Source organism: Zootermopsis nevadensis, unplaced genomic scaffold, assembly GCF_977971745.1.
Source record: "Zootermopsis nevadensis isolate Lab colony 2312 unplaced genomic scaffold, Znev_1.0 Znev_ptg000015l, whole genome shotgun sequence".
In the NCBI taxonomy this organism is placed as follows: Eukaryota; Metazoa; Arthropoda; class Insecta; order Blattodea; family Termopsidae; genus Zootermopsis; species Zootermopsis nevadensis.
The window spans coordinates 4198911-4211240 of record NW_028259147.1 but is presented as its reverse complement, the minus strand read 5'-3'; the positions used below and the strand labels follow the sequence as shown (position 1 = coordinate 4211240).

Sequence of the window (12330 nt, the reverse complement as noted above, 5' to 3'; positions counted from 1 at the left end):
CTGATTTTATTAGTCAAGATGCAGGTACATTTTCATTGTCCGGAAAGTCTAGTCGAGCAAAATTTTCATCAAGACAGTGTGGCTTGATCATATAGCACTAGTCCCATCATTAAGTTTGTTGTTGGTAGACGATTCCTGCTCCATACTGAGGATATTTTTATTTGCAGATGGTCTTGTTCAAATGAAATAAAATAGGAATGTAAATAAACAATAAACTTCACTAATTATAACCGGTAAAACAAAGTTTGGTTAATAATATTATTTCACATACTTTTTGGAAAGCTTTGTATTCTATCAAAGATTATAGATAAAGAAATAATATGACTGTAGTTACAGGTCGCTGGTGACATCTGCATGTTATTGCTGGAATTAGGGCTGTTATAAAAAAATTCTATTCAGTAAGATCTATTTAAATACAGAATGTAATGATGACATACATGTGCCCCCCATGTGATGGAAATAAACATTCTGGTATTTGCAGTACATTCAGGATATAAGTGGCATGCCTGGCTGATAAATTTTTGTGAACGTGTGGAATATTTCGTGAAACAATTTTTTTTAGTTATAACAATTGCCATTTTCGTCAGACAGTGAAGGAAGTTCGTGTTATTGTGACGACGTGTTGAGAAATTTGGGCTGTTTTAAATGACGGGGCGACGGAATGTATGGTTACCTAGGGCGCAATTTAGACTAGCGTCGGCCCTAAGCTTATGTCTAGGTTTAGTTACGTCATAACCACGTGTCTCTGTTATTATTACACAGCTTTTACGAAGCAGCCTAGACATTTTTCCATAGATCATAGGACGATGGTCAGCAACAGGGGGGCTTAGTATCAGTGGTGGAATTACTCGGATGACAATCAGACCACCGAAAGCCCCTCAGGACAAAGGGGGCTGGTGTTTAGACTGGTGCCCTGACCGGAAATAAAATTCATCAGTTTTCGAATCGCTTAAAACTTTCGCGGCCACCGAGGTCGCCTGACTCTGCAGCATATTAAAACTTGTCTCTATAAATGACTTAGTGGGATGTGATCGGAACAATAACATGGACCGTGAGCAAGAGGGGAAGATGCAAGGGTTTGGATCCTTTGGGAGTTTAGCCGAAGACCCTTTGGTGAATCTGTGATGTACTCTCCGTTTGTCCCTATTCTGGCGATGAGTATACAGATCACATGGTCCCGGATTGAATTCCTCTGTTGACGTATGTATATTTGATAGGATGCGACGTATACGTAAATGCTAATGGAAGAATGGAGGTCCACTGCACATAAACTTATTTTCCAAATGCGTCCTTTAAGTTGATGCATTTCTCAGTGATCTTGAAGTTAATTTATTGCCGATAAAATTATATTATTGCAAAGCTAATAGCATAGGAGATAACACACTGAAGCGTAGTAGGCATGAATAATTTGTTTCCGTTGTCCCTTAAACATAAACCATATGGGGGGGGGGGGAAGTTTCGAAAACAAGTTCTAGGATAGATGTATGCATTTTGTTATGTACCAGTTTTACTGCGATGAATTGCTTTTGAGAAACGTTTTAACATGCTGTTCGATCTTCGTATTATTAGCGATTGTATCGGGCTGATAGTGACTAATGCCAAATTTAATCTAAATCTGTTCATTACATTCGTAGTTGAAGCTGACAGACAAGGGATTTCATCATTATGTTTTCACTGTAATCACTAATGCATAAATATCTACTCCTTCCTAGGCCACCAGTGTCGGGGGGGGGGGGGGGGGGGGGGGGGGAAGATGAAGGTTAGTGGATGGCAGCTGGAAAATGGTTGTGCAGAGTGAATTTTGGTGTGTGGTAACGGTTATGGTTTATGAGCTCATTAGGCTCCGCTCTGGTAATGTATGAAAGAAATCACTTGAAAATTAGTTTTCAGTTAAAACTACTACTTATAGGAATGACATCCCCGATGCCTTAGGCTGTTGTATAATAACTATACCAACGGAACGTAGGCCAGTGTCGTGTCAACCAATATCACAAACGTTTAACCGCTTCCATGCTACGAACGAGATAAATCGCCTTACTTTCTAATTGAATAATTTATGCGTGTGATATTACCACTTATAAGAAATCTATCCGAACGTTTATTTACAGTTCAAGACACCCGTCTGCAGTTTAAAAAGACTGGAATCTATATGGTCCCATGGTAATGTACACCTAAAAGAACGTTTTAAGCAAATTATTCATCATGGGCAGGGTGGCGGAATTAGACACTTGTGTTTTACCTTAAGTTTGAGCATGTGATCGATTAGGAGTCTAGTCACGTTTTTCCACTAATTTTTAGGGCAGCGTTTCTTGATTTTGGTTTTGAGTATTGTTTCTTGCTATGACTGAGCTGACCATTTTACGGTTTGGACAGTCGTCTTGATATGGTTAATATTTACAGTACAGTACTCAGCTGAGAAAGGAGAGGCAAATTTTACTTGTTACACGTTAAATGTTTAATTTTCTGCTATACAGATTTTGATAGTGGCATATGGCCTATCTGAACGTGTCTAGCTACTTCAGCCAGGAAGGTTTGCCATCTTCACATCTGTCTAAATAACGAAAAATTTCACATAACATTACAGAATTTAAATACATAAATATTTTCGTCGCGTGGTTCTAGATACGAGGTATGGTCCGTGAGAAATCCATCGCACAATGTCTTCGTACAATGAAAGCAAATGATCAGTACAATAACTTAATACATGCATATGAATTCAGTATTAATGCTAATGTCCATGCTGTTTTTTGTAGACGATGATTTATTATGGAGAAACTGAATAAAAAGTGCGAAGTCATTTTAACGTAAAAAGGTTATCACAACAGATTATGAAAGTTTTTACATTCAAATGTTACTTATTATGGACGTTTAGCTAAAAAAAAGACTAAATAGTGATTAGTAAAACACTCTTAATTATACGTCGCATAAGGTGAAAGTTGAACAAACTAATTTTTGTAATCATATTTGAGACACGATTAAATAACTGGATTTTAGAGCAATGACACCTTTCCAATTTTGGTCATTTTCATTTACATTTTATAACAATATATTTGTAGTCACTGTGTGGGGGGTAAGATAAATTTATTCTCGGTGTACTCAGCTCATCTGCGAGGGAGGGTAATTATCAGTATATTTGGGTATCACGTGGTTTCAGAGACCCCCTATGTCCAGCCAACATGCAGACATCAGACCTGGTATCTACTACGAAGGATCATGTAATAACAATACGTAGTTTGGAGCGATATGCAGTCATACCAACATGCGCTGACCTCACTCAAGTCGTATGTTCCTCGCATGATTGCAGCAGCTATCGGTCGCAATAAAAATGCCATAATATTAAATATTACAAACTCACAGCGCAATGTTGTATTTTAAGTATAATACAGAAACTGTGGACTAGTTCCAATATGTACACACAGATTTGCTTCCTCGTTTAACAAAATAAAATAATTATTTAATATTTGTTATTGTGCTTTCACATATTCCAAACATTCAGTAACTTTTAACTCTATACATCTATAATACGAACGTGTTTAAAACAAGCAAAACACAACAGTCTGGCCACTTTGGCACCTTAAGACATGGCTAGTCACGCTACATCTCAGTCTATTTAATACAGGGTCGCCGGGCTCTTGTGATAATACTTACAGAAAATTAAGAATACAAAAAAAAAAAACATCAACTAATATTTGCAGAACAGATTCAATGAAAGATTCAGCGGTACAACGTTACAAAAACACATTGAATCAACAAACATATAAAGGAACATTTCTCATTGCTTCTCTACTTTTGTCGTTTATTTGAATGGAATGTTCTCTTCGTAACAGCTGTTGGATATGTTCAATTTATTGTACAACTAAGGTGAGGAAACTTTGAAAAAGTTTCTCAGTATACAGGCAGTTGAAATGGCACACAGGTGAACAGTTCACACAAAGCCTTACTAGTTCCGGTTAAATTCTAAAAAGATCACAGCGTCAGAAGTTTCCTGAGATACAAAAACGCCACGATATTACTATGATAAAACAGAACTAAATCGTGTTGTCGTTAACAAGAGATATCAATCTGTTTCTTACGTCAGTCCGCTCGGTTGACGGTGTTACGGCGTGGACAAGGCACGATAACATTACTCCCCGTTCACCATCACTGTCGTCCACTGCCAAGGGCTGATGTAGGGCGTCTTCTGACTTGCAACAACAGAAACCAAAAGTTAATGTGGCCCTCCCGCTGTGCTATCTGAAGCCACCACAAGATATCACCAAACTGGGAGGGGATTTTCAGATTTTGATACAAATTTAAATTTAATAAACTACCCTTATTCAGGGAGCAGCAGAAGACATTGGGGGTGGTTTTAAAAAAAAAAAAAGAACTGCCATCACAGTAATTTAATATAAACGCGCGTGTCGAAAAGGGGCTGGCTCCTCGGACCGGCGTTGGACACTGATCTGTGTACCCACAATGCACAGGGCCGGAAAAGAGCAAAACACTAGTTTGTCTCCTGTTTCTCTGTTTCGTAAATTTGGCATGGACATTACTGCAGCTGATCTGCTGTTACACCACGATGTTTCGTATTTCAGTTTGAAATTATCCGGCGAAAGATATATTATGAAATTAGAGATAATGAGGATTGCATCACTGGTTACGGGCAAAATGGCATAGGAAGAAAGAAATAAAATAAGCTCAAAGGAAGAACTAGAGATACAAAGAAATTAAAAGATAAATATGCTAAACATAAGCGTCACGTCTCTCACTAGGTCATACGTACAAGACAGGAAGTGCGTACATGTCTGGTTAGGCAAGCATCAATACTGAACGATCACAAACAGGCCCGATTAATACATAAGAAACATCAGAATCCCCTTTGAAAATATTGGCAAGAAGTATTATTCAACTTGTTATGGTGGCTTCAGAAATGAGCGTGAATGGTTGCATATACACTCCAAAGATCCAACAAACCAGCAAGACAACAACTTTCCTTTACAGATCTCAGTATTCTTGTAAGATTTGAGGTTTTAACGAGTCTGAAGATGGCTGTCTTGTGGGTTGTTACGCTCAGAAGACTGCCATCCTCAGTGTTATTCCTATTAAACTTGTTCAAAAGCATTAAGGCCGGAAAAAATGTATTACCGTTTTTCTGTTTCGGAAAACTCTTAGTCAGCACGTTTGAAACCATAAATAATTTCCAGCCTGAACGACGCACAGCATCTCTTGTTTAACTGAAGAGGTGTGTTGTTTTTAATTAATTCTGGGAATACGCGTAAATTCAGCTGTAAAAGTATTATTTTATCCAGAAGCCGTCTCTTAGTGTTGGTACGTTCCATTGTTTATTTAATTTTAAAATTGGTCAGCATGTAACTTCTAATCCTTTCTCATTTTGAATGTTTGACTTTTACGTCATGCTTTTAAATAATCAACATTTTCCCTAATTACAAACGATGTCTTTGAATGCAAAAACGAGAAACTTATTCACTAAGATCCTAATCCGAAATTCTTTCCTAGATGTAGAATTGTTAGAGAATTCTATCAGTCCTAAGTCTGTAAATATTCCTTACGTTACGTGAATACAGAACAATTTGTGTGAATGTAAACGCGTGTTGTTTCTGTAATTTTTAAAACAATCAGCACACTACGTAACCACAAACTGTCCATGTGAATAACAATGTATTTCTTAAATAGAAGAAACACAGGTCCATAAAAAAGCTAACAGTCGCTCAGGCAGTCAAAATATTCTTTATCTTTTATGGAATCCGAAGGATCATCACCGATCCTGAGCCACAGGAATCCAGTCCACATGTTCCCAAACTATTTCCCTAAGATTAATGAAGTGGCTTATTGCCTTCACGTTTCCGACCAAACGTCTGGGCAATTTCTCACCCCCCCCCCCATGCATGTTAATACCCCTTGATTTGATCATCGTAATAACATATGATTAAGAGTGCCAATTATGAAGCTATTAATTCCTTTTAATTCTGCCTCCTGGTCCAAATATTCTTCCGTTAGTCTGTGTTCTCTCATTCATGTGAGAGACTAAATTGCACACCCAGACAAAACATCGGGTAAAATGCCAGTTTTGTATATTTTAAAAGTTACAATTTTAGATACCGGACGGAAAGATTCTGAACTGCATGACATACGAATTTTACCGAATTTGACGCACTCTTTAATTTCTTCGCGAGTGCTCAAGCACCAATACTTGAACTTTGCCACATTTTCGAAGGATTTCACAGTTACCTTTGTATCATGATTTTTGTCCTGTAATCTGGTGAAGAGACAAATTTCCATTTCGTAACACGATGCTTAAAAATGGGGAACTGTTACCCTCCCCCCAGGGCCCAAACTTCCATTCTGGAGGTCCACCCTTTGTCGGCTGTCTGCTACGTTTCGTTCAATGTATTCCAAGCGGCCCTCGAAATGTTTATTTCCCACTTCAAATATGTGTCATATATCACGAATATAATTTGTGTAAATGTAACCCATTTGGGTTCTGTAACTTTGAAAATATTTATTATGATTCATAAGTAAGAAGCATCTGTGTAATTAGAAACACATTTGCCGTTTCCTTAATTTTGAAAATATTCAGTATTCTGCACACAGACTGTCTTTAAGTCAAAGTTGTTTCTTTTCTGAAAGTACTCAGTATGCCAAATAACAAGTTATTTTGTGTGATTTTACGTAAATTAGTTGTTTTTATACATACGGTATTTGTGTCTCTATAGCGCGTGTATTTATTTTGATAATAATCAGCAGGCAGGTGTACTCTACATACAAGGCATGTGCGTGTGTACAAGTACGCTAGCTGTTCCGTAATTTTGATAATTTCCCATAAAAATCTGTGCATGTCAGTTACCTCTTAATTTTCAATTTCAGTCATTGTCTACATACATAAACAATCCATTTGAAGAACATAAGTCACTACATTTTGTGACGATTCTAAAAAATCTTTACTGGGATGGATGTAACAATTCGGCACGACACTCAACAATAATTATTTCTGAGAATACGTGTTTAAGTTAGGAAGGGCTGACATGTTTTTGAACACTGAAAATATCTGTTGTCAGTGTAATCTTATAAAGGCATTCATTTCGAACAATTCGCTACCTAACAATCAAAACCAAGCAATTTTGATCCAGTGAACCAATTCATATGGAGTGAAAGGTTTTAGTTTTTTGCTGTTGGCAAGACAGTCCGCAACCCGAGAGGGAAACTTGCCAAGCTTTTCAAGGGCATGCAGGTGGTACTCACCTCCCGAAGAGGGGATGCCAGAGGTGAGGGTGTGATGTCTTTTCTGTGGGGCTGATGGCATCTGCCTCCTGCTTCAGAAGACGGGGTGTGATGGCAGGGTCCACGAGGTGCTTCTTAACCTTCAGTTTTCCTGTTGCTACAGCTTCCCGGTCACCTGGGCGACGACCCGATAGGTCTATTGGTGTGGGGGGTGACATGCCTTGTGGTATTGGCACTAGTCGCGGCAAGTTGCTGGGAGGATTCCCCAGGGCTGCGAGCAGATGACTGTGCTGGGTCTGTGTTGCGGGAGACACGCATCTCTTAATTGTTACAGACTCTTCCTGTTGTTGTTTCTTCGAGTTTGACAGGAGATTTATAAGGGATTTACAGGTTACTTTAGGTTTTTTGTCAACGTCTGTTGGTGTCTGAGTTTCGCTTTTGGGTAGTTTCGGTAGCCCTGAGTTGTTTCGAGCAGGCTGCTGGTGTTGCTGATGGTGATGACGGGGCCTGTGCTGATTGTACTGCCGGTGGTGATTGTTCGTGTAGCCATTGGCTGCCAGGTACTCGTGAGTGTTATTCGGGACACGCGGCTGAAAGCTCGGAGAAATTGGACTAGTTCGGGCTGAAGACGAGTTGAATTTTTTAGCCACGTGTGGAAACCGTCCGTTGGTAGCGTGCTGGTGATGGTTTTTGTTATAGGTGTTTGTCCCTGAGGCATTCTTTCCAGACAGCAGGTTGTTATTGTTGTTGACTGAGGCTGTTGACACTGCGGCATGCATCATGGCTTCATGCCATGTGGCCAGTGCTTGCTGGAACTCCAGCTGAGTCTTATAGTCTGTAGACGGCAATGTGAAAGGTGCCAGGAATGGATACTGCTGTTGAGCAGCTCCCGCCCGAACCTGAGGGTAGCTGGAGGGAGGAAATACTGCGTTCAGCATCGTTAGGAAATCTTGGTTGTTTCCACAAGCCATTGCCGTTGCTTCCAGCTGGGTCAGGTACGGGAGCCAGAGCATTTGGTTGAGAGCTGCAGCCAGTTCTCCGTTTTGTTGCTGTTGCTTGAATTCCGATATGGCAGCCTCGTGCTGCTGCTGATATATCTGATAGTCGCGGAGGATCATGCACGAAGATGCATCCTCTTCCGTCCAGTTCTGCAGTAGCCTCTGGAGATGGGCAAGTGACACCACAAGCAAGTCAGGGTCTCGTACGAGAGCAGGGTACGCCAGTGCATCTGGTAACCGTAGTTCTGGCCTCGTGGACAACAGACGAGGAATCTCCCTTGCTGGACTGGCCACCAGTCTGCGCAGTCGGTCCCGGGGGACTAACATCGGATCAGGGACGGACAGTTCCGGGTCAGAGAGGACCTTCTTGAGTTGAGTGACGGGATCCAGTTCCTGATCCAGACAGAATGTTTCTGACGTCAGCAGTTCCAGCAATCGAGACTTCTGGGCTTTGGTTGTCTCGACCACGGCTTCTGGTGTTGGGCTTCTTTCAACGACCTTGGCCGACTGTTTGCTGAGGAGGTTTTTCAGGGTGATATCTTCAGCCTTGATACATTCTGATGTGGGTTTAACTTCCGGGTCGGTTGTCGCAGATGACTTCCTCTCCTCGGAACAGCTGACAGTGGGACTGCCTGAGCCGCGAGAAAGAGACACGCCGAGATCCAGAGGTTGAGGCTCGTCATTGGCCAGCTTTGGCGGCGGGTGACACTTCCTGGGAGAAGACAACAGTGACTCCAGGAACATGGACTGGTGTTGAGGTTTTGGCTGATGGGCTGGCGTCGGTGTAGCCTCAACTGGCGTGGGCTGAGCATCTTTTGTGGCCGATAGTGCGGGAGCAGTACTTTTAACGGGAACATCGTCTTTGTCCATGGTGGTTTTTGGGATGCTCAGATCGGTGGGTACCATCTCCTCAACTACAGTCTCAGTAGAGTCCGGCTGTTCGTGTGTGGTATTATCACAAGTTTCTTCACCATTCACTTCGTTTTCCGGGCATTCTTTTACGACTTCATCTTCTTCTTCTTCTTTTTCTTTTTCTCCTTCTTCCATTTCGTTTTCCTCAGCTTCAATTTCGCCCTCAACATCTTCAACCTCTTCCACTGCGTTTTCTTCTTTGGTAATTTGGTCTATGGAGCTTTCATCTTCCGCCACCGGTGCAGGATGATCATTTGAAGAGACTAGCGTTGTGACATAATGGTCGATGCTGTCATCTGTTGGCAAGTTATCGCACTGCCTCTCGTCTAGTGGCGCCTCCACGGAGCAGTTGCTAGTACTACTCGGTGTAGTCTGCGACACAGAAACGAGTCGCTCGGTTCGCGGGATCGCTCGCCAACCATGAGGTGTCTTCGTGAGCCTGATTCGATTCCTCTTGTCGTAGTCCTCGCACAGCACTTCAACAATCCTTGTGTCATCCTGCTTGACCCACACGAAGATCGGGTTGACTCGGGGGGTGGGGAGCGGCGAACCCTCGTCAGCTGTTTTGCTCCGCCGGCGTCGGTGCTTGTGATGTTTATGATGGTGATGGTGGGACCTGGAGGCCGTAGAGCCAGTCGAAGACGTCGTAGAACATGACGTCGACCTCTTCCGTCGCTTTCCCTTCCCCCCGCCGCCGCTCTCGAGCCGTCGCTTGCGGTGCCGTGCGCCTCGCCGAGAGTCACGTGACTCCACGCCGCAATCGATCCGATCCTGCGTGGCCGCCACACACTCGACACTGCTGCACTGCTCGCGGGCCGCCTTTTCGGCACTAATGCGCCCGTCCTCGGTGAGGGACCGAAGCAGGTCCGAGGGTAGCGGGTCTAGCACAACGGAACACCGCGACGCGTCACCCGCACAACATCCCCCCTCACTGCACATGTTCACCACTGCACTTCCACCGAACACAGGACTCTCACTGTTCACCATAAACACCCCACCGTAAGCTCCGGGCTCCTCGCTATCATCACTGGCTTCTGGCTGATCGGTTGACAGGGGGATGAGGGGTGGCGGAGACACGCACTCTGTCTTAAGCACACCATCTTCTTCCTTGTCTTCACCCACAAACGCGATGCCGAAGTCGCGGGCGTGGCGCGCGAGGTCACCCGCTGGGAACCATTGCCGCACCCCGAGGCTCGAACTCATCGTCACTGCGGCGCTATCATCGCACACAAACTGTCACTTGCTTTTTCACCTGCTAACAATATGTCGTGCTGCGGCACGCACTTGAACTGCAGAGCTGCACGGCTTGCGAGCCACTGCTCCAAAATTCTCCCGAACAAACCCGATTTGACGGCTACGAACTTTGCCGAAGTGGGTATGTGACGTCAAAGAAGTCTGAACCTATGAGAAGGGGAAGGACTTTGCCCTGAGTGAAAAGAGGGGAGGGTATAAAGGAAAGAGGGGCGTGGTGTTCCCATCCATAACACTCCCCCTGTCCTTCCCCCCGCTGATAGCTCAGGACACATACATCTCTTCAGTTGTGTACCAAACTTCTGTTGGCCTTGACTTGCACGTAATCCTATTTGCTTCCTTTTTTGTATTCCCTCACAGACACATACTCTCCCCCTCCCCAAAGCGTAAGTAACCAGTGTAGCCAACATATGAACACCAACTGTCATCACAAAGACGTCGGCATTGCAGTCTCCTGTAATGGCGGTCGTTCTCGGACTTGATTTATTTTGCTCCATAATGAAATTGTAAAGCGAGCGTGACCCAGTTTGCCGAATCGATATTTTGAAGTTGCGGGCCTCTGTAGGCCTACTTCATCTCTCTGGACCTAGTTACGATGGCCACTGGATAATTTATGCTATTTCACGTCTCTTTATCAGTTGCGTAGGTTATAAATCGCCTGGTATGTGCACAAGAATTCACGAGAAACTCCGTTGACTTGGGGGGGAGTGGGGAAAGAACACGAACCGGCTGCCCCGAGATTAGTAGAAGATTAAGTCTTTCAATTTGATACAGCGTCATTAAGTGTCCTTAAAACAAGTGAACCTAATTCATGGAGTTCCCCAGAATTTTCATGCCAGTTTAAAATAAGGTTATTTCAAACCGTGTGAAGTGACGAATGGACGAATGATAACAGTAAATAAATTACGTTATATTGTTCATCGTTCTTACACATTTTTCATATGGGTTATATTGCAGTTAACTTGTTGGCAGAACGTAAAGTGATGTAATCTGAAACTACGTTAAGCGAACTTCACAATTACACATTAATCAGGGATTCATCGAATATTCTCATCAATTGAAATGTTAATCAAGACACTTTTATATTTCTAGTTATTTTCCCCATACTCATGGGAAAAGTCAGTTTATGAAATCATTGTTCTGTGTGCGCGTGCCCTTTCATTTTTCGAACCAGCTACGTGATTTTCCTTCGGTTTAAATCTTGTACAAGCCTGAACCTTATGATACTAAATCCAATCACAGCTTCATACTTTTAACTGCGATCTGTACTAACGTGTAACGTGAGAAATACCAGGACCACTTAATATAGGCGTCTGAAATGATGTGTTGTAATAGAGCTTTAGAAGTATGCAACGTCTCTTTTGTTAATTCTGTTCGTAAAGTTTAAAGGAACAACATATCGGCCGTGGGAAATTCCGTACAATATTTTCTTTGACAGCGATAACTAATGAACCATTGTACACTAAAAAGTGAAATTTTGTGTGAATTATGATAACATTCCTATAAGTTATTTCTGGAAAGTTTTTTTTTTAAGTCAATGACTAGACTACGTACATAGTGACGGTGTAATACTATGTGGTTACATCCGAAAAAATTTATGTACACAAAAATTGTGTTTTTGTAATACGCCAAAGTTCTTATCAGAAATATTTTCTGGTTATGACAAAAATAACATTAATAATAACCTGAAATATATGTGCAATTGAAATTTAAAGCAAAAGTATTCGGTTTTTCGGACTAAGACCTATCTCAGCACGCAGACACATGAAGTAATTTGCATTTTGTCGTGTGATTGTAAATTTATCCACACAAGTCGAGTTTGTTGGACTGGAAATGTATTGGAAAACTACGTTTCATGAACGCTGGTCGGAGGTCCTGCGCCTTGTTTATCTCTCTTTATGTAGGACACGTTATAGGATTTTTGTGAAATTGGTTGTGAACACATGAACTG

At 42.2% G+C, this 12330-nt stretch overlaps 2 protein-coding genes across 2 annotated transcripts in view; one reads left to right on the top strand and one right to left on the bottom strand.

Moving 5' to 3' along the window:
• The window catches only part of LOC110834626 (uncharacterized), a 106057-nt gene extending 95597 nt beyond the window's left edge, over nt 1-10460 (bottom strand). The window contains exon 1 of the mRNA XM_022074009.2: nt 7240-10460. Coding sequence (XP_021929701.2) covers nt 7240-10331 — 3092 coding nt within the window. The 5' untranslated portion in view covers nt 10332-10460. The remainder of the gene's footprint in view (nt 1-7239) is intronic.
• Nucleotides 1-12330, top strand: part of LOC110834644 (serine/threonine-protein kinase S6KL-like) — a 218756-nt gene that overhangs the window by 153261 nt on the left and 53165 nt on the right. The window lies entirely within an intron of this gene.